This window comes from Melospiza melodia, chromosome 8 (assembly GCF_035770615.1).
Source record: "Melospiza melodia melodia isolate bMelMel2 chromosome 8, bMelMel2.pri, whole genome shotgun sequence".
NCBI classification, from domain to species: Eukaryota; Metazoa; Chordata; class Aves; order Passeriformes; family Passerellidae; genus Melospiza; species Melospiza melodia.
Window position 1 is genome coordinate 6351090 of NC_086201.1, and position 25832 is coordinate 6376921.

Here is a 25832-nt window from a genome sequence, read left to right on the forward strand (position 1 = left end):
TCTTTTAGCCAGCAGAGGTGCTAGTTAATAATTTATCTTAGTAATTCATCAACCTCCTTTTTTTCTATCAAACATGGGGTGTGGCTGGTTTTGGTTTTCTTTCTCCTTTTCTATCTCAGCTTTGAGCCTTTCCTGCCACCTCTCTGCCACAGCCATGTGAGCTGACAGAGCAGTTGGGAGAGGTGGTTAACAGATTCTAATTTAGCTGCTCAAAAAATTTGCCCTTGCACAGGAAGTAACTTGATGGCTCTGTGTAGTAGACCAGAGAGCAAAAAGGCAGGAAAGAGATTAAAATGAAGGGGGGGGAAATTATTAACTTTTATGAAAATAATTCACAATTTAGAAAAAGGTATGTAGGTTCTTTCACTAGATAAATTGGTAATGCTAGGAAGACTGCTGGATAGTGCAGAATGTTTTCTTTATCCATTTCTGTTTAATTCTTATATCAGGAGTCTGGAAGAAAATGTCAAATTGCAGCTGAATTTGCTGGTGACACAAAAATTGGACTGGTAAAGAGGCACTCAGGAGTGTGTAGTAACCAGGGCTCATTTAGAATAATCACTTCAATGCTCTTCAGTGTGAATTTGTACCTCTGTGATTGTTTGGTCAGATTTTGTGGGTGTTTAGGATTAATAAATAGAAAAGTGCAGAGAGAAGTGTGAGTTTGTGATAGATAACGGACTTGACAGGAGCCCATGCAGTTCTCTGACTTCTAGAAAATAGCATTAATGTAATATGTGCCTAGTTTAGGCAATTCTGGAATATTCTGTCCAATTTATTGTCTTTGTATCTGAATATGTGTTAGATTGGAAAAGGTTGATGGTGAAGTTGCAGGAAGCAATGATACATGGTCAGGCAGATCTGCCTTCTGGGAGTCTGAGGAAAGCTCTGTTCTGTCCTGGAGAAATCAGTGAGGGATTTAAATCCCAGTCTGCTGCTGCTGTCCAAGGTTTTTCTGCCAGCTGGGGATTCTTTACACTGCAGATACAAAGGTGTGACAGGATGCAATGAACAGAGGATGAAATTAGGGGAATTTAGAAAGAAAATAAAGTGTAGGGTTTTAGTGAAAATTACTAAAAATTCGTTGTGGATTTTGTTACTTAAAATCTTTAAAAGCAGATTGAATTCTTTTTCCCCCAGAAGATATGCAGGTTCAACCAAGTGTTAGAATGTGGGTAGAGGGAAACAATCATTACAATTTTAGATTGAACAGAATAAGAAAAGGTGTTTACCTGGCCTTTTTGTATACAAGGTCAGATAATTTCCTTTCAGGGAGCTTCATGCAGACTTGCTGTATTTGTGCAGACAGGATTACAGTTGCTCATGTTGAATACAAAATGTTTATACTCTTAGCTACTTAAAAATTCACTCCTTTTTTGAAAGTAAAGCAGTGCCTTCACTTTCACTGGCATTCAGGTAAAGGATAATTGATTATTATGTATTAAGAGAATTATTTAATATTTTAAATTTAATAATGTATTAATATAATTTGTGCAGTCTGCTTACAGAAAGGTGGTGAAGAAAAAACAACAAAATGCCAGAATAAGTATAGATGGTATAGAAGAATTAAATATTTTCTATTTAAAATCTGTAAATAACCAAGTTTCTTCCTATTCTTTGGGCTTTTGACCAAGAAAATGTTGATTGTCATTCACTTTCTGGGGCCAGCATGGGGTTCAGCTTGCAACATGAAGCTGCTGATGAAAGATGTTGTTATAAAGACTGCAAGAATGCAATCCTGTGGTTAAAAGAGAAAGTCTTGGCTAATAGACATGCAGCTAATTAAGAGGGACGTAAGGCATCTAGTGGACACTTTTGAAACTATAATCTTGATTTTTTTTTTGAACATTACAAAATACTAAATAGTTTCCTATACAAAGAAATTTTTTATTGTTGGACTTTTTGAGTCTATATACTTAAATAGTTTTTTTATGGATTAAACAATGTAAAGATGCCATCTGTCTTTTCTTAATGCTTTAAGCATCCTACTTTAGTTTCTAGTCCCTGGTAACATTAATTACAGATATAAATGCTGTTGTCCTTAATGGAAATGGTGGTACTGTGGCATGTTTTTCTGCTACTTGTTCACTTTTGTTGGTGTTTGGGGTTTTTTTGTTACCCAGGGGAATTCTATCAAAAATCACCTAGATGACTTATTCCTGCTGCTGTGGAGAATGCTTTGCTGTGGTTACTGGCATTTTATTAAAACATCTAGTTCCTTGTTGTAACTTGAACTGAAAATGCCATTTCAGGAACATCCTTGGAATGACCTGTTGGGATCAAATCAGCTCCTTCCAGGTTTCTGTAGTTTGTGTTTGATGCAGTGTTATGGACCTCAGACACTTGCAGCTCTAGGTCTTGCTGAGCATGGTTCAAACAGAACTCAAACCACAAGCTTTTATTTTCATACTGCATTAAATGTGGAGTTCAAATGAGGAAAAGCACATTTTTAATTATCAAAGAAAGTTTAGAGGAGATGATGGATGTTTATAAATACAAAGATGGTCACATGCAGTAGGACCCTTCCTAGTGCTTTTGTGTACCCAGACAATTACTTGAATATTTGGTTACAGGGACCCACACAGTTAGGAACTCAGTTGAAATACATCTTAAAATTGTGGCAAATGTAATGACTAAGGAATGCTACAGTTTTAAATATGTTCCAGATCAAGAAACATGTTTTAATTGCAACCCCAGTGTAGAGATGGAGAGAAAGCTCAGTTTCTCCTATGTGCAAAGTTTTAAAGTTATGCAAGTTTGCAAAGCCTCATTGCAGTTCCAGTGATGTAAAAAGCAGTTTCTTCCTGTATTTTTAACCTGATACCATTTTGCATGTCTTGAATTCCTTGCATGTTCTGATCAGCTCTGTTACAGACTTCACTAACAGTTCTCATCCATGGGATCACCAATCTAATTATGAGTCCTTACAGAACATTTATATTTAACTATTATTTTTCACAGAATTTCCTTCAATAAGTTTAAAACATTATTTGCTGTTATTACTGAGAAGGCTTTTATTCAGCAGATTAGAAACTGGTATTTTCAGTGAAGACAGTGCTATTCATGTCATTAGTAGTGTTTTCTGGACATTTGCCAAAATGTTGACATTGAAAAGGAAGCAGGAAAAATAGAAAACTTTTTAGGGAAAAAAGTTCACATAAGAGTAAAACTTTAATTCTTGAAAAGCAAGGGGAATTTATAGTTACACTTAATACTGGTTTAGCATCATTCATTCTCATAGATGATGACACTGTCTTGCATCCAAAGCACTGTATTGGTTCCACAGTCTGTATGAGGAGTTTCAAACAGAATCATTTGTAATAGAAAGTACTTGGAAGCACTTGGTGTCATTTCAATTATCCTTTCTCATATTTGTTGCCTCTGCTAAACTAATGGAAATGGAGGCTCACCTGTAACGAAATGGATTCTTATTTAAAGCCTGCTCTCAGCCTCTGCTTTGGACAAATTTAGATGTGATTTGAGCAATTGCAGCTCTTCTAAAGTGTAAATGTACCAGAAGAGCACGCTGTTCATGAGTTTAATGCAGTACATGGAATTACCTAACGGTGAAGCAAGTCAAGCATATGAAGCACCCTTGTCTGTATTAACTGTAGAGCAGCTAATAAGTTCTATCACCTGAAAGTATTACCATTAAAAAAAAGTGTAATCAGCTAAAATACTCAAATTTGGCATTTTATTTTTTAGTTAATTGGAATTTACTTACAGTGCCACTGTTAGGTTTTGAAAATTTGATGCTTGAATTTTCCACTGTTATTTCAACATCATCAGATTTTTCAAGGTTTTTATTCAAAGTAAAAAAAGTGCTGGCATTGCAAGGTTGAGGGTTGTTAATGGCTCTTTGGTTTACTGCTTTTAGCAGTGACCAGCTTGTCTGGTGACATCCTCACTCACCTCTTTTTGTTTGCAGTTAAATTGTGGGCCTGATGCTTTCCTGCTGTCTAAGGGCTTAGGTGGTCAAGTGATGTATGTAAAGTGCCTTGCAGCTTTCTCAAGAAGGACTCACAAGTGAAAGATTAATTGTAACATTAGTTTTCCTAAAAAGGAAAGTAATATTTTTAGATATTTGACTTCTTGTAAGCTAGCAGAGAGACAGAGTGAAAATATATTTCCTGTGAGGGTGAGATTATTTGTAGAAAAGTGCTGGTTTAAACTCCAGTACCTTAAATGTGTAAATAAAAACTGCTCATACAAATTCTTTTCTCACCTCTGCCTCTTGAGGCTTTTGTTGTTGTTTGCTTGTAGCACACATACTTTATATCGTATCTTTGGAAGACTTTCAGGACAGTGTGTGCTGTTCTAATGTACTATTAGTGACTGTTAGTGGGGAGCAGTTAGGATGTCCCCTGTCACAGAGAAATGACTTTGGAGCATCTTGCATCTTTCAGTAACAAGTCTCATGTAGTTTAAACAAGCTGAACTAGTTTTGATTTTCCCTTTCAGTCCTAGGACTTCCCTTCAGTTTGTTGTTCTGCTGGTGAAGACACATCTTGCAGATAATTGCATCAGCTGACACATGGAAGAGTGTCTGTGGCCTAGAAAAAGAGCTCTGCCACTTGTCAGTTTGTGTATAAACAACACACAGAGAATGGGCAAGCACTGAGCTCAATCATCATCTTTCCCTTCAAGTCTTCCATCCCAGTTTGAATTGATTGTGGCTGGGGATATTTCAGCAAACTCCTTTATTAATCAGTTATTAGATATAAAAGTGACTCCAGACCCTTGAGTGTTGTGTTGTTCAGCAGTCCCTGCAGTGCATGAGTGGTGCTCAGTGCTGAGGCTGCTGCAGTGTGCAGTGGAACTGACTGAGCCTCCTGTCCTCTCTTCACTGCCAGCATCACCAGAGAGAGCATTGTGGACATCGAAGGCGTTGTGAGGAAAGCGTACCAGAAAGTTGGAGGTTGTACTCAGCAAGATGTTGAGCTTCACGTTCAGAGGGTAAATTTTTCAGCAAATGGAGCACTGGTTAATTGTTTGATAGATTATCTGTTGAGACTCTCTGTCTGCCTACATACATAAACTTTGTCAGTAAGGAATCTCATGTCAGAGAAATACACTGCTTTAAACTACAGATTTCAGTGTTTTATATGCAAAAATTAAACACTTCTGGTTTTAAGATACTTGGAGTTTATCTTTCCCTGTTTTTATCTGCCATTTGAATTACAGTATTAAGTTAAAAAAAGTATCTCTCTCTAGAACAATTTGGCTACAAAAGTTTGTAATTCTAGTTTTTGATTCTTAACTGTAGTAGATCCTGGAATAAAAAGTTTGCTTCTTTTTAAGTGCAAGTCAGAAGTTTCTCCTTTATCAGAGTTACAATCTTCCCCTCAGTACAATGGACTGCAATACATAATTCTCACAGAAATAAACTCTTAGTGGCTTAACAGTATGGAAACTTTTGAAATCTAAAGTTCCTGGAGCTTGTGCTGTAGGGCTGGAGGAAGTGTAACTTTATAATTTGTTTAAATAGAAAGCATATTTAAACCTTTATGTAATATCCTTTACTTCTGAAGGTTTTTAACCAAACTGTATGCCTACAATACAGCTGAAACCCAGTCACCCCAGGACTGGAGCACAATGGCTATTATAGCAGTGAGGTAAATCTTAGCTAACAGCACTGGGGAAAATCTGCAGATTTTGAAGAAACATGTTTTAATATGTGTGCAGATTATTCCACGCTTGATTTTTCTGAAAGAACATCAAATTCACTGCTCCTCTAGGAGCAATACTAGACCATAAAGCACAGCAAGGTGGTTTTCATTCTCTGATTGTATTTTAGTTATCTCATACATTTTTGAATCTGAAATAGCTCTTTCAGCTGTATTCAGATGATAAGTAAATGATACATTAACAAGGAGAAGAACGGGATGATCTTGCTGGAATCAGAAACTAAAGCTCAGTGAAATCTGGCATATTCAGAGCGGGCATTCATGCCAAAAGGCTTGTCCCTCAAGCTGTATGAACTTGCTCAATTTGATGCTTCTCAGAAGAAAAAAAGATACTTCAAATCTAAGGGAAAGCAAGAACTAAGCACTTCAGTATTGTCATGAGAATGCACAGTGTATCTCAAGTAGTGGAATACAATGACAGCCTTAGAGCCAGTAGCCTATGCAAACACTGTTTCAAGACTCTGCTAGAAATATCCATTTGTAAATGACACCTCCTTTTGAGCAGAGCCTCATGCTATTTCTGTTCTCTCTCAATTTCAGATCTATGTGATCAGCTCAGCTGAGCCCCGGCTGCCCTTACAGCTGGATGATGCTGTTCGACCAGAAGTGGAAGGAGAGGAGGTGAAAACTTTGCATCCTCAAATGCTTTTTATTGTCTTTGTAGCTGAACAAAAGCACGAAAGCCAAGCAACTTCCTTAATGCGGTGATGCTGGGGGTTTGATGGGTTTGCATTTTACTTCCTTTGTGCCATCCAGAACTGTGTTCAACATCTCTATGGCTTTGATGTCTGCTGAACTGCAGAAGAAGGTCGAAACCAGAGGGTTCCCAATCGTGTGTGTGTGTGTGATGCATCCTCATAGTTGGGTTCTGCCTGTGACCTCTGGGAGAAGTTACACCTTGAACTTTTCTGTGCTGCCAGTTTGCTCTGTATTCTTTCTAGAATGATCTAGATGTTCAGCTGAACATAGAAATTAGCCTTTGCTTTTAGCCAGAGGGTGTTTTTCTCCATTGGTGTTGGTTTTTTGAAGTTTTGGTTTTGTTTTATTTTTTGGATGTGTGTGTATTCACTATGTGCTTTTGTGCAACTGTTTAGGATGGAAGAGCTACTGTAAACCAAGATACACGACTGGACAACAGAATCATTGATCTAAGGGTAAGGAGCATGCAGTGCTGCAGGCTTGCCTGCAAGTGTTTATTCTTCATAGTTCTAATCCACAAAGCAGTAAAAGTCATGGATTTGATGGAATTTTATTGTTGGCCAGAAGAAAAACAAACAATATGTTTTTGTGGTTTTGTGTGGTATTGTAAAAGCACAGGATTTTTGAATCCTAAATGTTTGCCTTTACTAACATTAACTAAAAAACATATATTGGCAGTTCAAAGGCAAACATTGATGATTTGACATGTGGCTGTGCACATCTGGGCTGTTTAGCTGCAAAAGTCAAAGGTGACTGAATAGGGACAATTTAGAGACAACATTTTTTCTCAGATGTAGTTATCCAAAACCTGTAAATAGTTTGAAGTATAAGGTGGAAGTTCTGAGTTTTAACAGACAGTTGAGGTGCTGTAGTGCATGCCTTGCCAGAGAAATTGTACTAGGCCATGATACCAATCTCATTCTCTTTGTTGTTTCCACAGCATTCATGTCTTTTCCTTTTTTTTCCTGAAACACTTTCTTTATCCAGGTCATGGAGACCCAGCCTGTGAATTCATAAACTTCCCATATATTTACCATTTCTAATGAGCAGCAAAATACTCTCTACTAAATTACTTACAGAATGTAATTCTTTTTTAATTAAACAGCAGCTAACACTTAAGTGTGTAACTAATTTAAGCATTACTGACTTGAGGCATCTTGGCCTTTTCCTAGGCTTTTTAGCCATCTTAGGCTCTCCACAATAAAATTTTAATCAACATTGAATGAAGACTAAACTTGCTGATTTTTTTTGATACCTAGTACTGCCTTCAGAGTTCTTGATAATGGCAGTTTCTTAGTAAATCAATCTTTGCACCTGAGAAATGAAACAAAAACGTCATTTATTGGAAAATTTGGAAAAGTTCTGGCACTGAGAGACTTACAGCTTTTCAACAGCTGATGTCCTTATTTCAGCAACAAAAACTACTTGTGTCAATTGTTTTACTTGTACCAAAGTTAATTTGCTTTCACTTGACCTTATGTACCACACTGAGTAACTTCAGTCTGTGGTTACTTTTCAGGGTACTCAGTATCTCATCATATTGGTCTCTTAATCTGTCTTAAATTAAGCTTTAATGAAAGGAATTCTATATTAATGATTGAAAGTGAAAATCATGTGAAGGATCATCAGCTTATGGTGGTACTAAGTGTGCTGAATTGAAGGGAACAAATCTGGGATGCTTGAACTGCAGGCTTTACTTGAACATCTGGTGATGAATAAAAATAACCAACAGCACTCCAGAGAAACCTAAGAAAATCCATTATATTGAAGAAACACCTGTATAATAAACTGAAAGGAGCCATGAGGCCCAAAGAGAACAGAGAAATTATACAAAGGGAAATAGCTTTTAAAAATGCTGGGTGAAAAATGGCTTGGAGGCATCCTTGGCTGTAATGCAGTTGAGGGCATCTGCAGAGCAAAGCCAAAGAAGGTAAATAGTAATGGAAAAAGAAGGAAGACTCAAGCCAGAATGAACACAAGAGATGGAATGGAAAGGGCTGGGCTAAAGTTCTGCCCCTGTGCACATCCAGTGGTTCAGCATGACCATCCCAACGCTTCTGAAATATCTTTGTCAGTACAGCCAAAGGGCATTAGTGTCAGTATTCTGCCTGCAGGGTGCAACTGCTGACATAACTGGGTGTTGCTGTAACCTCTTCTGTGTCCCAACCACTGTTGGGACACCTTTTCTTCAGCAATGTCTGGCACCTTGTTTTGAGCTCTGAACCTTAACTCTGTGGTAAGAAGCTGTTTTTCCCCTTAGCTCCAGCAGCTGCTGCAGTGTGGTGCTAAGCACCTGTTTGATGCTGAACAGCAATTCAGGTTAGCTTTTCACGGAATTGGTGATAGGATGGAATGCCAGATCTCAGTACTGCAGTGCCTGTGTCTCATCCTCTGCATAGACCTGTGGCTGGGTGTGATCTGGCCACAGCTTGCCCAGGATTAGGCTTGGGTATCTGTCTTGGCCTTCCTCCTGTGCACAGGAAAAGTTTCTGTCTCAGACTGTGTCACACACTGTGTCTTTTCTGTTGCACCTTTCATGATGTGTTTCAGAACAAAAGCAGATTCTAAATATGATATTTTAATCTGTTTTTTTAAAGAGAGTGCTGTATAAGCAGAAAAGATATTTAATGAAGAAAGGGGGAATTTCATGAGAACACATGCACATATATATATATATATATATATATATATATATATATATATATATATATATGCATCCTAAGCACTGGATGTAGTGGAATCACAAGAGTAGGAATACAAAGAAACCCAGAAAGTAGTAATTGATTTTCAGTGATTTGGTTCCATAGATTGGAACTACTGGAGTACAAATGAGGCTTCAAAGAGCCTTTAGTGTTTCAAATGCACTGCATAAGTAGGCATGTTCTAAGGAGGATTGCATACATGATGTGTTATCTGAAACCATTGTTCCCCCAGCTGTACCTTCTAGGAAAACCATATCATGGGCAACAGGGAAAAATTTTAACAGAATGGTTCTAATGGAGGTGCTGTGATATCTGTTCCTACAAGTGAGGGAGGAAGTCCAGCCACTGCTAAATGTATCATTGAGTTCTGATTTCCTCAGGGCCCCAGTTTTTTAAGGAAGACAGAAGTCACTGAACATCAAAAATAGGGATGCTGTTATTTTGAGAAAGATTTACCAGACTAAATGCATAGATCGTGGTTGGGCTGAGGCTAAAAAAAGTTGTTTGTATGCAACTAAAGTCATTTTTGTCCATTTAAACACAGTATTTAAGGCAGTTAAGTAATTAGCTAATTTTAAAATAATGATTGACAAAGGAGTCAACTGGATAGGGCCAAGTCACAATGAAATGGAGCTGGGAAACTCAGTTAATTACATGAATGAAAAAACCTGGATTTCTGAAAATAGCATCACTCCATCCAGCTATAATGTATACCAAAGAAGGTTTGATTATCATGCAATACAAGGAATGTAATTAATAATAAGGAAATTACATGAATTGAGATGAAAGATGCAAAGTATGTTGCAAAGATTGCAAGACTTCCACTCTTGTGTACATGTGGAAATAGACTGAGTATTGCAGTGAATCATTACCAGTCTTGCATTTTGTTTGCTGACAAAGGTCCCTCAAAAGTGTCTCATAGTTCAGTTTTTTTAAGGTTGGGGGTGGAAAGTACTTAAATGCCAAGATGCCAAGCTACTGCTGTAGTTGTTACTGTGAGGTATGGAGAGAAAATTGTGATTATTTAGGGGTAAGGGGATTGGAAAATTATTTCTAAAGAATGATTACTGGAGAAGAATGAACCTGTTCCTGGTGGGTTAACTCATGAAATACAGATCATACCCTTGGAGTAGAAAACTTGGGGTTTTAGAGAGAAGAGAGCTGATAAGAAAGAGAAGTCCTGTATGGACTAAATTTTCTTTCACATAACCATGGGTGACTGTGAGGAAACCACTGTTGACCCAACTATTTATTTTTCCCAATGGTTTAATGGAAGTCAAACCACTTGATCATAGGGATGTTTGATTTACCATTCACTTACCACAACAGTTAAAAATGGTAGAGAGAGCACTGACTGTGTTTTTAAATCTTTACTTTTCTGCTATTCTTAAGTTTCACTGAAGTGTTCAGTACTGTGTAGGTTTCCTGTGTCTGTGTAAAGACCTGCAGAAACTGTATTTCATGAAGTTCTGTGGTACATCAAAAGTAATGAAGAATAGACCAGTGAAACACTGGTTCTTGTAGTTTGCTTCTTAAAAATACCAATTCAAGTTCCTCCAGTTTTACATTATTTAAAACAAATAATGAAGAAAAGACCAGTGGAAGAAACACTAATTCTTGGGTTTTACTTCTCAGTTTGTCTGTGAAAAAGTCTGTAGAAAGAAACAACCCAGATGCACCCAGGTTTATGGTGGACCTGACTGATGTCCTTTGTTCTGGTTTATTTTTTGTGCTCTTCAGGACTTTTATCTCAGCAGTGTCTGTCCAAATGTGACTTGAATGTTATGCCTTTTTGCAGTCCTGTTGCTACAATTGTGTCTGCTATTGCCCAGCTCATTGAGACCAAAGCAAAGCCTTTTTAGGGTCAGTATTACCCTGTTTTTGTTGCTCAGGGTAGAGCATTAACATTAAACTGTGTCTTTAGTAGTTTATGGGTGTCAGACTGTGTATGTGATAATCCAGCTGTACACTGATCTTAATGCACTTTCTTTCCAAATGCTCAATTACTTCAAGCTTGATTTGATTGTGTTGGATTCAATTTCCTCATTGCAAAAGGTGTGTTTTTCCTGACTGAATCCAAGCTGTAATGAAAAAGCAAATGTAGATTTTCTTGTGGGCAGTGATTTGGCAGAGTGTACATACACAGTCCCAGTCATTTAGACTACAAACTTCATGTTTATATATTCTTGTACTATAAATAATACTGAAATTTGAATATAAGTTGACTTCAGTCACATTTGAGTTAAAAAAATGTTATTTAAGATAAATTCTGTTTCCTAGCAAAACCTTCTCTTGTCCTAGATACAGTGGAGGAATTGCAAAATTAGTTACATTATTTAAAATAATGTATATTACTTAGAAGAATATAGATTACATTATTTAGCCAGCTGTGTATCTATGGTTGTTCTTGGTGGAAGATAGGTAGCTACAGCAGGCAAACAGAAAACCAAAAATGAGGGGAGAGCAGAACAAATTCTGCTGATGTGAAAGTAAAAAGGAAGTTCACAACTTCTCATGTCTGTGTGTCGGTCTCACCTCTCTGAGATGATCATGGTGGTGTGAACTGCCCTCGATTCCACTGAAAAACATTTGGCAGCACACGTGGCTGTTCTGGCACTGCAAATTGTGCCAGATGAAAAGTGATTATTGTTTTTTAAGCTTACAGTGCTCAGTGTTATCATTAATGTCTTCTTTCATGGCATCTGAATAATAAACACACAGGTGAAATGAAAGTGAAGTTATAACTGAAACTCTTACTTCAGCATTGTTCCCTGAACTTTCTTCTGCTGTCTGTAACAAAGGTGATTATTGAAAATAATGAGGTTTTCTGTAAAATTAACTTTGCAGACCAAGTTAAAACATTAATACTGTTAACTGCAATAGCATTTAATTATCATAAATTTGTTTCTGTTTCTGGTTAATTCTTGAAGCAATATTGACTATCTTTGCCATAGTCTTAGATAAGATGGTTTGTCAGTACATATGTGGGAAGGTTCCTATTGGAGTAAACACTACCCAAGAAGAATGCCATGGCAAAATCTTATTTTAAGGCAAAGGTAGAAATCAATTAATTTTGACAGCTGTCTCTGTCCTTAGTTTGCTGTATTGTACCTAGGTGTGGAAGCTCAAATTGTGACTGTGTTACTTACCATTGTAGAAACATGGCTATATATACCAGCATCTCAGTTACTGAATTATTTTCTTCAAATGAATTTGTTCTCTTTGTGTTCTGAACATCACACCAGTGAAAAGAATGTTATTAGATTGGAAAAGTTTTTTCTTCATAGTGGCACATAAAACTTCTGAGGTCATTGATTTGACTCCACTGCAAATTGTCAGATGCAGTTCTTTAGGAGTTACCTCAGTTGTCTTGTGGGTCTGTTTAATTCTTACAAGGAGGCTGCAGTATCACAAATTCCCAACAGTTACCCATGTTGACACTCTCTGAATGAATGGACACTGAAACTCAGCCACCTTTGGTGAAAGAAGAGTGGTCTTGTCAGGTCTAATTTGAGGTATGGAGAATTGCTGCTTGTTCTTGGTCTGCAGTTAAATAAAAGCTTCAGTGTCCAATTCTGTGAATTTGGCTGCTTTCATAAATGCTGTTTCTAAGCCTAACTTACCATTATAGATGGCTTAGGAAGACAGAATTCTTGTCCTGCATCCTCACAAAGGACAGGAGGAGTTACTGCCTGACCAACCTTTGTTACTGGAGAGCTGTGTTGGGTATTGGCTGGCTGTGTTCCTGTGCACAGTTTTAGCTCACACCATGTAATTGCTTTCAGACTGGATTTAGCAACCAGTTTTCTTTTTTTCCTGGGACTGTTTGACTTACTACTGCAGCCTCACCTGCTCTGGCATGAAAGTGCTGTTGGTTCACACCAAGGGTGGAAGAGGCATTGTTTCTATGCTGCTTTATGTTAATGTTAATTAACATAATTGTGTTAATATTAATCTTCTCTCTTAGCAATTTTAGATGTGTCTAGTTCATCAAAAACTTTATTGTGAAACTCAAATGTGACTTAAAGGTGTCAGCTCTTTCACCTTGCAAGTAGGAGATGGTTAAGAAGAAGAACTCCCTTTGAATCATCCTGGTACTTGGATGTAACAATGCCAAAGTATGCCCATAACTCAGGCAGAGTCTTACCATATGTCTTGTGCTGGGAGACCAATGTGAGAAAGGTGAAAAACTCTTAGGGTACCTTTGTAACTGCTGCTCTAAACCTCATTTCCTTCATTTGGAACATTTGAGTAGTGGCTGTGGTCTGTCAGACTAGTGGTTTATCAGACAGTGAGAACTGCTATTATTTACTAGTCTCAACCACTTACCCACATGAACTATTTCATTGGTCAGCTAAAACAGCAAATAACTGCAAACAGCTGCAGATCTGCAGTGTTCCTGCAGCTTTCTCTTTGGGTCTCTTGGCAAAGGGATGTCTTTATCTTGCAGAGATGATGGCTGTAGCTTTATTTCAGCTGTTCTACTGACTGTCTGTCTAAATGTGGCTGCTTATATAATATGTTTTGGTTGGGGGTTTTTTGTTTTGTGGTTTGCTAGAGGAGTCATGTGAAAAAGCCCACAAGGCCTTTCTTACCCTGACTGAGGAGCTGGGTGCTGTTCAGAAAGAGAGGTAAACAGTGTTGTGACGCAGGTTGTCGTAAAGAACCGTTCTCTTGCTCGTTTGTTGGTTTTTTTGTACCCTTTTAGGTTGCTCACTGTCACGTTTGAGATGCTGAAAGCACAAAATCAGATATGGCTTCAGTGCTGACACCTTGTAGTCTTTGCAACAGTCAGTCACTAAGGTGGTTGTTTTATTCTGTATGCCAAAAGTGTTCCAGGAATGTTTAGTGCAGGTATTTGCTAACCCAGATGAGCAGCTCAATTGTGTCACGTGCATAAACAAAAAAAATTATCAATTCAGTTAAATCTACTTCTGTTTTCAGCTAAATTTACTTTTAAAGTAAGGTAAAAAAAAGACAGAAGAACTGCAGTTCATATCAACAGGTGTTATCTGGGCTGCTTAACTGTTGGAAATGTAGACCTTGGGGTTTGGATGGTTTTGTGTCAGTGCTGTACATGGCTAACATGTGGCTGTGTTTTTACATGAAAAACATTGTATTTGGTAGCCTTTAACAGACAGACATTTCTACCTTATGTAAGTTATTAATGGCTTTTAGTCATGTACTGTGTTGTGCAGCTGTTCTAGTTCCGTGTGCTCAAAGCCTTTTAATAAATTTGGTACTTTTATTCAATTTCTTACTGTAAAGCCTGTATTTGCAGAAGCACATCTCATAAATCAGGGGGTTTTTTTAAATACAGAATTGACCATAGTGCCTCATTTATAACTGAATATGCTATAAATTGAAATTAATAATTTCTCTGGCTTCCTTTCCTGTTTCCTTCCGTGTAACAGACAATTATGGATTCACACTTCTCACTGTTTAGGCAGATACAATAATTAGGTATTCCTGAGGGAAGGAATTCATCCTTCCAGCTGTCCAGAAGAAGTAATAGAGTCAGGAAAAACTAACATAGGATTCATTATTTTATCTTCTTCTTGTAGACCTCCACTAGTCAGGCAATCTTCTGCCTTCAGTCTGGTATTTGTCAGCTTTTCCGAGAAACTCTTATTCGCAAGGGATTTGTGGAAATTCAGACTCCCAAAATCATTTCAGGTATTGTATATGTGATCCAGCAGCTGCAGGTGTGCTTCTTTTGTAGTTGCTCAATGTACCTATCTGACAAAAATTTAATAAGTTTTTATTTAAAAAACATAAATTTTCTTTCTAGCCTAGATGCAACATAGCAAACTTCAGGTGTCAGAGTTGGTCTTTTACTTTTTTCCTGACTTAGGCTGTTAAAGGAATGACACGAAAAATTATATATATACACCTGATTTATGTAGTTTGCAATGCATATGAATGTTTAGTTCTGATCATATGCATTATTCTTCAGATCAGTGTTCTCAGTGTTGAGCACTGCCCGTTCCATTCTCAGTATTAAAAAAACCCCGTCTAATTTAGATTAAAAGTATATTCCATCATAAAGATGTTGCAACAAACACGTGGTATAAAATATGATGCCATTATATGGCACAATTTGTCACTTCTTTAGCAATTAGAATGTGGTAGATCTTTTTCTTTTTGGAAATGTGGAATAACAGCTTCAGCCTTAAAGTCTGAAATGTAGATACTGTTTCTAGTTCTCTTGATTTGCTGTATTGTTTTCAGAAGTCAAATGGCTTGATTTACTGATGGAGGTTTTCCTTCCATCTTATTGGTGCTCTTTGAGGTTTTGTTGATGCCACTAAGATACATGGCATAGAAAATCAGAGCAGAACATTTGTGTTACTGTGTTATTATATGTACATTCATAAAGTGCATGTCTTGCTTACAGAATTTTATGCTTCTGTATATTTTGGAAGACATCTCTTGATTGAGATAAAAAATGAGCCTTTTTAAAAAATGCATGTAAGCAGCTGTTCTTTCAACATGAAAAGTATCATTGAACTAGAAGATTGGATGACTTTTTCCCTATAGAGATAGTTATATAGCATGAAGTGCTAGAAGGCTTCCAGGTAGTTTTGTAGGACCTCTGAGGAAGTGTGCAGGGTCCCATTGGAAGCAAGCAAGCATCCCATTGTTTGGATGACCCCATATGTTGTAAAATTAACTAAGTTAAGTCAATTCAATCATTACTAAACTTCCAGTTTAAACATCATAAAAGTTTTAAGATTTGAAGTTTTTAAAAGTTACCTGTATTAGGCCACTGCACCTCTCATGTCACACACTGGGAATTGGCAAGGTGAAGTGATGCAGTTTTGGTAGGTGCTTTGCAGTAAGGGAAATGCATGTGATCCTTGTTCCTGTAGCTGTCCATGAAAATTACCTCAAACTGAGAAAAAGCTTTATAGCTTTGGCTCATGCCCTCTGGTAAATCTAGGATTGACTGTGAGAGATATTTGTGCCTCCAGTTAGAGAGGATGGTCCTGGCAAAACAGGATATGCACTTGGTTCACTGCAGTGAACCCCTGGCAGCCTGAGCCACTGTCACAGAAATGCCATTTGACATGACATTGGCCTGAGCCAATGTCACACAAGAGCCATTTCCACAGAAATGTGGGGGTGCAGGTAGATGTGTTAGTGCAGGTATGTGTTCTCTGCTGTTCTCATTCTAAGGTGAAGGTCAGCTGAAACAGGAACATTTTAAGCTGCCCCAGCTAAATTTGCAGAAATTCAAGGCAAGGTGTGACTCTCCTGAGCTGCAAAATTTACCTTGGCATGAATGGATGGATGCAAATATATCTTATTCCTCTAGTAAGTTTTGAAGAAAAATCTTTTTCTGATCTTTAAAGACCAATAATCTATCATTCTACCTCTAATTGATTTTTTGCATTTTTATTTTAACAACTGCTTCATTTTATTTCAATAATTCCTTACAAAAGCACTTGCTTTCTAGCTGCCAGTGAAGGAGGAGCCAATGTGTTTACTGTATCCTACTTCAAAACCAGTGCCTACCTGGCTCAGTCCCCACAGCTGTACAAGCAGATGTGTATTTGTGCTGACTTTGAAAAGGTTTTCTGCGTTGGGCCAGGTAAGAAAAGTTTGGTTTTATGCAATGTGTGAAGTGTGCCCTGGTTTTAGCAGGTGGTACAAGTAAGATAACACACACACACACACACACACACACACAAAAAAGCTTTGAATAGTTTCACTTGGTGTTGTTTCATTTGCCAAACCAAATTTCAGTTGAGGCAACTGATGACAGTAAAGTTGACATAGGAGTTGCTGTACCTGTACTGAACAGCATTACTGAGAACAAGCTTACTTGTAATTGTCAGTAATTACTAAAAAAGGAATGATTTCCAGTCCCATGCTCTCTTTCTTAAATGCTGATAGGACATGGCCTCTTTAAGTGATAATACCATAGTTTTCTTTGAAGACCTCAAGTGGTTTAAAGATACCTAACCTCTAAATGCTGAAAACAAGTCAATAACAATGTATAAAACAAAACAAAACAAAAGTTCCAGGTAATTCAGAAGGTCAAATTTCTTGTTAATTGCTGACAGATGAGTCATGGTTTGTGGGAAGATGTGTTTATATTAGACTCATATACCTATCCCAGAACACATACACTGTACAAGGCCATTTCCTCTGAAAAAGGCAGTTTTCAAATCTGAAAGTTCTTGTGTGCTTGAAAGCTTGTCTGTTTTTTCCACTCAAGTTTGTCCATCTAAGCAGAGATCCTGCCTCTCAGTGGGTTGTGTCTGTACCACAGCTGCAGTAATGCTGTCACTGTTACAGAGGGTGCTCTGAGGCTGCTAGTTATATTTGTGTCTTTCTTTCTAATCCAAATGATGATTTTTATTTTTCCAACTGAAATGATAATTTCAGGTCAATTAGAATTTCTGTTGTTTAATTTTACAGTATTTAGAGCTGAGGACTCCAATACACACAGACACCTGACAGAGTTTGTTGGTCTGGATATTGAAATGGCTTTCAATTATCACTATCATGAAGTGGTAGATGAGATTGCAGATACCATGGTGCAGATATTCAAAGGGCTTCAGGAAAGGTAATAAAAGCATTTCCTTCTTTTAATGAGCAACTTTCTTTGTTTGACATCTCTTGCATTGTGGAATGAAGTACACCACTCTTTTGTCCTCACTTTACCAGATAATCATTGGTAATCTGGTTTACAACAAACTTCAAAACATATTTTGGCTTTGCTCTTATTTTGTGCCTGACTTCTAAGGTTCACTGAAGCCATAGGCCAGTAAACTACTTTTAGCATCTCCTGGAGCATGCTGGCTTGCACTAAGAAACTTGCTGTCTGCTGTTGAAAGGAGTTCCTAAGATAATTGATCCATCCTTAATTTAAAATGTCCTTCTTTTTTCGCCACTACTGGTAGATTATTCTGTTTCAAAACTCATTTTAATATTTACTATATAAGAAATAATAAAAGTGATTAGACCAGCCTGCATTTGTTCCATGATAACAGCAAGGATTATTTTCCATTATTCACAGTCTAACTCATTAAAAAGTTAGGCTAGAAGTTTAGAAGTGGTGTCCATTTGCTTACAAATTAGATTGTTTTGCCAGCAGATATGCAAATCTTTGTCTGTCCCGAAGGAAATTTCTTGTATATATTTGAATATTACTCAAATCAAAAAAGAACCCAGGTAAATACTACACATCTAAGGAGTAATTTCAGTGTCTTTACTGTGAAAATTTGACCAAGTCGATTATTTCTTACAAGAGGGATTAAACAGAAGTAATAGTAAAATATTAGCATCAGTGAAGTAGATGCATTAACTTTGTTGAGACAATTCATTACAGAATTTCTCCTGAAGTGGTTTTAATACAATTTCTACGTTGCAAGAGGGACCTCTAGTGGCAAAATCACAAAATCATTACTAGGTGCAAGTCCTTGACTGTTTGGTAATTGGCGCCTGTTCTTGTTTCTTTGTCTGTAGATTCCAGACTGAAATTCAGACAGTGAGCAAACAGTTCCCGTGTGAGCCGTTTAAGTTTTTGGAGCCAACTCTGAGGCTGGAATACCGTGAAGGTGTGGCCATGCTCCGGGAGGCCGGTGTGGAGATGGGTGATGAGGAGGATCTCAGGTACTTGGCAGGATGGAACTGTGTCACTCTTGGCAAAGTGGCAGTGAAGTGTCAGTTTTGTACTGAGCACCTGACAGCCCACAATGAGGAGCCACAGCTTTTAGAGGAATAAACAGCACTTCTGTGCAGACCTCTTGACAAGTAAATGAGTGGATGTGAAAATAATCCTTTCTTTTAACACAGACTATAGGTACAAACTCTGAAATCTGACAGAAAATAACTGACAACATAAAGTGAGAACAACTTGAACCTTCTAAGGAAGAGAAGTGTTTGTTTGTCCAGAAATTGCAGTCCTTCATGTGAATTGTCACATGTCTTTGAATAGGATTAAACAAAAAGATGCTTCTGCCTTAAGGTCTTTCTTTTAAGTAACACCTTTCCATTTCTTCTTTCCACCTCTCAGGAAAATGATTAGACAATCTTCATGAATTCCCATTGATTTACTGAGAGATGGTTTAATTAGCAGTTTATATATAAACTTTACTAAAGACATTTAATGAATTAAAACATTTCTGTTCTTCTCCATAATATTACCAGTACCATTAAGGTCCTAAAATTTGTGATTTTAAGTTAAATGATGTGTGCACCAAATAAAGTTTCCATCATAAGAGTTTGATGGAGGAAAATCATTTCTTCAATGAGTGTTCATGTGGTTCTCACTTACTGTGTCATATACAAGATGTATGGCAATAGGAAATAGAGTGCACAGTTCTTTAGTAATCAGAATATGGTAACTAGGAAGAAGTTACATTGAGAGCAAAAATATTTTTAGGTGTCAGTTAATTTATGGGATTTCTAGGACCAATACCAAGTATTTAGAAACAAATAAATATACTTTATTTTGCAATTTCTGTGTGCACAACCCAAACCAGTCAGAAACAACTACTAGATTTTCTAAGGGTCAGGGAGCAGCAGATCTGTAGCTTGTAGTCTTTTGGAATTTGTGAAGTATATCATCAATACAAGTTCAAATTACTTCATTTTAATGATGATAATCTTTTTCAGCACTCCTAATGAAAAGCTCCTGGGACGCCTGGTAAAGGAAAAGGTAACAATTATTTTAGAGTAAATAAATTTGTCACTGACTCTGAAACCTGATACTGTGCAGTCATAGGGTTGATGTAAATATCTGTATGTAAACAGTACCTCAGAACATGCACAAGTTGTGAAGAGTTGGTGATTACCATTTTTTAATTGACTGCATTTCCATTTTGGTGCTGTGTATTTCATCTACCATCAGTTTTGTCTTTGTCATTAATAAGCAGATTCAAACTATTTTCAATCTTTTATATTTATTTCTATCACATGTTGTACTGAGGACACCAAACAGGCTAGTATGTTCCGAAGCCCCTTCTTAGGAGACTTTATAAAAAAATGCAAACCCAATTCTAACAAAATCTATAGGAGGAGATGAGACCTTTTGGGGGAAAAACCCCACATTGTGTTACAGCAAAATGTGTTACAGCAACACATTTTAATGTTCAGCATTTGTAAGTTTACGCTAGAAATAGTATTGAAAAACTCAGAAAGAATGCACCACTTTTATTGATAACTTAGACAATATTGTGGGAAGCTATTGGGAAATTTGTTTTAATTTATTTCAAAGATGCATTGGTTCTGTCTTTCTCTTGTAATTTGTTTTTTATGTAGTCTTCTCTTGTTCTAACTATTCTGAATTACTTATTCAGTATGACACAGACTTCTACATTCTTGACAAATATCCTCTTGCTGTGAGGCCTTTTTATACAATGCCAGACCCAGCCAACCCTGTAAGTAAAATTCCTTGTTGTTCTCAATGCTTTTTTTTCTTTTTTTTTTAGTTTAAATTATTCCATGTAGCAATAACTTGACAATACAGATAAAGTGTATTAATATGACCACAAAATCATTGAATGGTGTAGGTTGGAAGGGACCTTAAAGATCATTTAGTTCCAGCCTTGCTGTAATTAAAATTGTGATAACAAGGTCAGGTCAGGGTTACATGACTTGTCAAATGTTTTCAGTTACTCTTCACTGGTGCAAAGGTACTGGTGCAGAGAAATGAGCAAAAATTGGGAGAGCTTTATGAAGAGATCTTCATGGTCAAACACTGCTGCCATCACTGAAAAGTGACAAAAATATTCTTCCAGGACAGCAGACACTTTAGGCAAAAATGGCTTTTTTAACAGCTTTGGATATCAGAAAATTAAGTTATTAAGAGGTAAATATTTGCAAACTATGGAACTGTAGGTAGGAAATAAACTCCTTTTTGTGTTTCCAGAAAACCTCTAACTCGTATGACATGTTCATGAGAGGGGAAGAGATCTTGTCTGGAGCTCAGAGAATTCATGACCCCCAGCTGCTGACAGAAAGAGCCAAGCATCATGGCATTGGTAACAAGCAGTTTAAAAGAACATAAGTCCTGACTTGATTTGTGTCCTTTAGAGGAAGAATTAGGGACAGAATTTGTTACATGAGTGGTAAAATCAGAGTTTTGTTTCATTCTTACTGTTAATCCATCTAATTCTGTTTAACCATCTGGAGCGAGGTATGAGGAAACTACTGGATCTTTCAGCAACACCTTGTTGATTAGTTATTAATAAAATTATATAATAAAACTGTTACAGTCATAAATTCTAGATAGCTCTGGACAATTTACATGTTCAATGAGTAAAATCCCACTGTTAGTTTGTAATTTTTTTGTTGTTCTTTTAGTCCTGCATTCATTTGTCTATTTGGCTTGGGGTTCATTAAGCAGGTGAGAAACCAATATTTTTCTTTTCTAGATTTGGAGAAAATCAAGGCTTACATTGACTCCTTTCGGTTTGGTGCACCTCCACACGCAGGTGGTGGAATAGGTGAGTATCTGGTTTTGTTTAGCCTGAGCTTAACTTAAACTGCTCAGTCCCAAGCAGAGCTCAGTATACAATTCTGAGTAGTGACCTTGTTATGTCACCATTTGTGGGGCTGTTTATCCTGGAGAATTTAAAGAGAGAAGTTCAAATTTAAAGATTGTCATAAAATAAGTAGGCAAAATACTGATGGCACAGTCTGGTGAGTTTTAAAAAAAGGTGATCACAAGAAAAAGGGATTACTAGCCGGGCACATCACTTTCAAATTTGACCTCTGAGGAAAATTTAAGGAAGCAAGAAGATAGTGTATTATGTATGGAATTATCAAAGCCACCATCATACCAGCAGCCACTGGTCTCTGTGTATTTGATGAAGGTGTTTTGCAGTGAGGAGAAATAACTGATTGCTTCTTCATCTGTTTGGGATCATGCAACATGTGCAGGTAATCCAAAATAACTTAGGGCAGTCAGAATAACATCAAGGAAGCTGAAGCTGCATCTTTTCTTCAGAGCAGATGGTCCTCATGGCAAAATACCCACCAAACAGGAGATGCCATGAGAATTAGCACTGGGTTCAAGCTGTTCCAGGTGGAAACCTTAACCCAGGATCTGTGTGGAAAAACAAGTGTGCATCTGGGTTCCACCCATCGTGGCTGGGGTGCTTATAGCCCCGAGGATGAGGAAGTGCCTGCCTGATGGGCTGTGTGGGGCTGGCTCCAGCTGGGAAGGACCTGCAGCTCCTTTGGGGTTTTGGGCAAAGACTTTTGGTGCTGATGGGCTGTTTTCATCCCCTGTAGGGCTGGAGAGGGTGACCATGCTGTACCTGGGGCTGCACAACGTCCGCCAGACCTCCATGTTCCCCAGGGACCCCAAACGCCTGACGCCCTGACGGGAGCTGCTCTGAGAGTTGGGAATGCTCTGCCCTGCCAACAGGATCTGACTGCAGGCATAGCCCCTGCTGCTGATGAACGTGTATTGATTGATTTGAGCATTATGATATGCAATTAAAACCAAAATTCTCCTTTATTAAGTGCCACAGTAATTTTTTTTTTAATCTTTAGTTGTTTATTTAAAGGGAAATATTTTAACAGATCAAGACTCTTTGTATTGCCAACTACACGTTTTTAATGAAAATTGGATACTTTGAATTAGTGTTTTAGTGCCACATTAAATTGTATCATTTTTCTAAACATTTTAATAAATTATGCAATAACCATTTTGCATTTTTCACTTATGTCAGCAAGATTGAATATTCTGAAGTACTGGCTCCAAGACAAAGTGACTGGATGCTTGCAATTAAAAAATCTGGAGAGATCAGCCAGTTGATAATTTACATGAGTGTCAGGTAGGGAAGCAGGTGAGAACGTTCTTAACAAGAAATCTTCATAAAAAGTTGTTAAAATAGGTTGAAATAAAGGTCTCAAAGTAAATTAGATACAAACCTGTCTGGGTTTTTGCTTTGTATCCTCACAAAATAATGAATCAATAAGGCTTTTTTGGTTGTTTTTTTACTGATGTAATAACTGTCTAAAGTTTAAATTTAATTTTCTGTTTTCTTCCCATTTTTTTGAGAGTTGTATAAAAGCCATAAGCCTGGTCTTTATTTTATGTAACTATTTGAGAATAGTTGCAAGTTTACACATTCTCATGGAATACACAAAGGATGTATCATATTCTCAGAAAATAAATGGGTAGGCAGCTTGAGAGCAAGTCATGAGTTTTCCTGGCTAACCCAGCCTCTGATATAACAAATAAAACAAGGATTTGATGCATCTTCTACCAAGGAAAAAAACCCTAAATTATGTAATCCAATCTATTTCAGGGTGGTTTTTTAATTTATAAATGCTGTGAATGGCCCAGCTTTGTACATTTAGAGAAATTGAGTGTTTCTGTAAGTCAGAGTACTTCTGAAATTCTTTCTAGACATACTTTTTCTCAGATTATTCACTTACTTGAACTCCTCAATTTGCAGCAGTGCACAAAGCTACTTCTTGTCATCCTCCTCCTCCCAAGCCAGAGAATGTTCCCTGCATTTGGAGAGGCACCAGTGAATGTGAAACTTCCTTTTGTAGACTGCATCTGAGAGTTGGTTTTCAAATTCAAAACATTTTTTTAAGTGTTGCTGCCAGAGAGCAAAGAATTAAATTCCTGACTTGGGTACTGCAGTAGTTGTTCTAATATTCATACATATTTGTAATTCCTGATCTAATTTTTGTTTAACATTTTATATCATCAGGCTTTCAGTAGGAGGTGAGGTGTGGATGGTCTGTGTTACTGTTGCTACCTTGATTTTTAAATGTCAGAGAAGTCACATATTGGTTATGCTACAGAAAGGTCAGTGAGGCTGTGTATAAATTTTGTAGAGTTTCACAAAAGGGCAAATCATCTTTGCAGCTGCCATTGAGCAAGACTTAATTTTAATGTCTTGTGACAAGAGTTCTCCATTAGAAAACAATCATACTAAAGGTCAGTCAGGTAAAGTACTGGAATTGTAGAAGTTAAACTTTGTTTAGAAGTCACACAATTCAAGGAATAACACTTAGCAGCTTTGCTTATGAATTTGTTGTAATTAATTTACTGTGGAATCTTCCCCAAATTATTAACTTGAAAGTCTTACACTGTAACCAGTTGTACACTTTGCAAAGCTAAGTGGATTATAAACACAGCTCATTGTCACAGACTTACTACTGATGAATCCAAGTTTCAAAACAGTTGTTTACTTAGCTAAGCCAACTGGAATGAATTTAATTTAATTACCTTTGTTCATACAGAACTGGTAATATATTCCACTTTGGATGTGCATTCTTCTAACCAGGAGCAAAATTACAGACTTAAATTTCCTGTCTACAAAAAAATATCTTAGGTGCTGTTTCTTACTCTGGATTTGGCATCAAGTTTTGTGCATACATGCCTGTAACAACTGTGCTTATACCAATTCTTTTAGGAGTTATCCAAACTCATGCTGTACCTTCAATTATTCACAGTAACTGCATAAGAACAAGAATTGGGATGGTGGCCCTGATTCCTTTGTCTGCTCAATCCATTCATGCAGCCTTTCTTGGCTAACAGAAAATAATTATGATCATAAATCAAAATACAAAATGCATTTGTCCTGAATGTCATCTTAACAGGATACTTTAGTGGGAGCTGCACAGTGCTAGAACTTAGTTTGAAACCCTGCAAATAATAGAGGTCTAGAAGACCTTTATGGTGTTTTGATAGGTTTCAAGTCTGCTGCAGTAGTTGGAAAAGTAAAACATGTACTGTCCTTTATTTTCAGTAACTTGCAGGAAGTTTACCAATTTAGAAGGAGTCCACATTGCTGCTGCCTCTTCACCAGGTAAAATGGTTTTAGTTTTGTTTTCTTTCATTATATACAGATGGTAATTACAGTAATGCAGTTTTTTAAGGATCTATAAAGCATATTGTTTAGGGTAACCAGGGAGTCTGCTCAGAACAACCACAAAGCTTCAGTTTGCTTCTGAAGTTTATCTGCCCCATTTCCCTCTGAAAACCCATCTGTGTTCACTGAGCTGTCTGGTTCTGCCCAGTGGGAAGAGGACTCAGGCTGTTCTTTTGGCAGCCAAATGCAGGCCTGGCTCCCCATGGCTGCCCACACCTGCTGGGATAACCCTGGTGGGCAGCACCTCACAGCTGCTTGCTCCCTGCCCACTGGGCCAGGGCAGGAGGAAGGGAAGAAAAAAAGCAGGAAAACTTGGTGCTTTCACCTGGTGCCTGTCAATTCCAGGCATGTTGGACACCACTCAATGTGAAAGTAAAGGATGGAGGAGAATGCCTTGACTAATATCCATTGTGGAACACCATATGGCTGCCCTGGACTCGGGTTCACACTGGGGTTCCAGAAACTTCCCCAAACATATTTTAATTATTTACTGTTTCTTCTTTGGGTAATTGTAGATTCTTTTTTGAGAGAAGGATGGATTATTTATTTTAAAACAAACCTCACAACCAACTTGTCTGCATTTTTCCAAGTATTATCTTACAAAAAATGGAATTTACTCACAAGTGTTGTAAAAATTACCAAGTTAGTTCTACAATCTCTCACTTATTATTTTGCAGTTAAGTCTCTGTTCATTATATGGCAAGTGCACTGTGACATGAACAAACAGTGCTGTGGGAAGCTGCTGCTGCTGGCACTTCTGAAAGGGTTTCAAAACTGAGAAAGAGCCCTTAACTGCTATAATTACAGCAAAATTCCCAGTTTAGGCAGAGATTAATGACTTTGCAGGTGGCAGAGCAATTGTAAGCAATTTTTCATAGATGTTGAAG

The 25832-nt window shown here is 37.4% G+C and overlaps 1 protein-coding gene across 1 annotated transcript in view; it reads left to right on the plus strand.

Moving 5' to 3' along the window:
- The window catches only part of DARS1 (aspartyl-tRNA synthetase 1), a 36573-nt gene extending 13590 nt beyond the window's left edge, over window positions 1-22983 (plus strand). Inside the window, exons 5-16 of the mRNA XM_063161592.1 lie at window positions 4854-4956; window positions 6228-6308; window positions 6782-6841; window positions 14653-14764; window positions 16548-16682; window positions 17516-17663; window positions 18566-18712; window positions 19718-19760; window positions 20401-20481; window positions 20973-21084; window positions 21478-21549; window positions 22340-22983. Of these exons, the coding sequence (XP_063017662.1) occupies window positions 4854-4956; window positions 6228-6308; window positions 6782-6841; window positions 14653-14764; window positions 16548-16682; window positions 17516-17663; window positions 18566-18712; window positions 19718-19760; window positions 20401-20481; window positions 20973-21084; window positions 21478-21549; window positions 22340-22431 (1186 nt within the window). The 3' untranslated portion in view covers window positions 22432-22983. The remainder of the gene's footprint in view (window positions 1-4853; window positions 4957-6227; window positions 6309-6781; window positions 6842-14652; window positions 14765-16547; window positions 16683-17515; window positions 17664-18565; window positions 18713-19717; window positions 19761-20400; window positions 20482-20972; window positions 21085-21477; window positions 21550-22339) is intronic.
- The last annotated feature ends 2849 nt before the right edge of the window (window positions 22984-25832 follow it).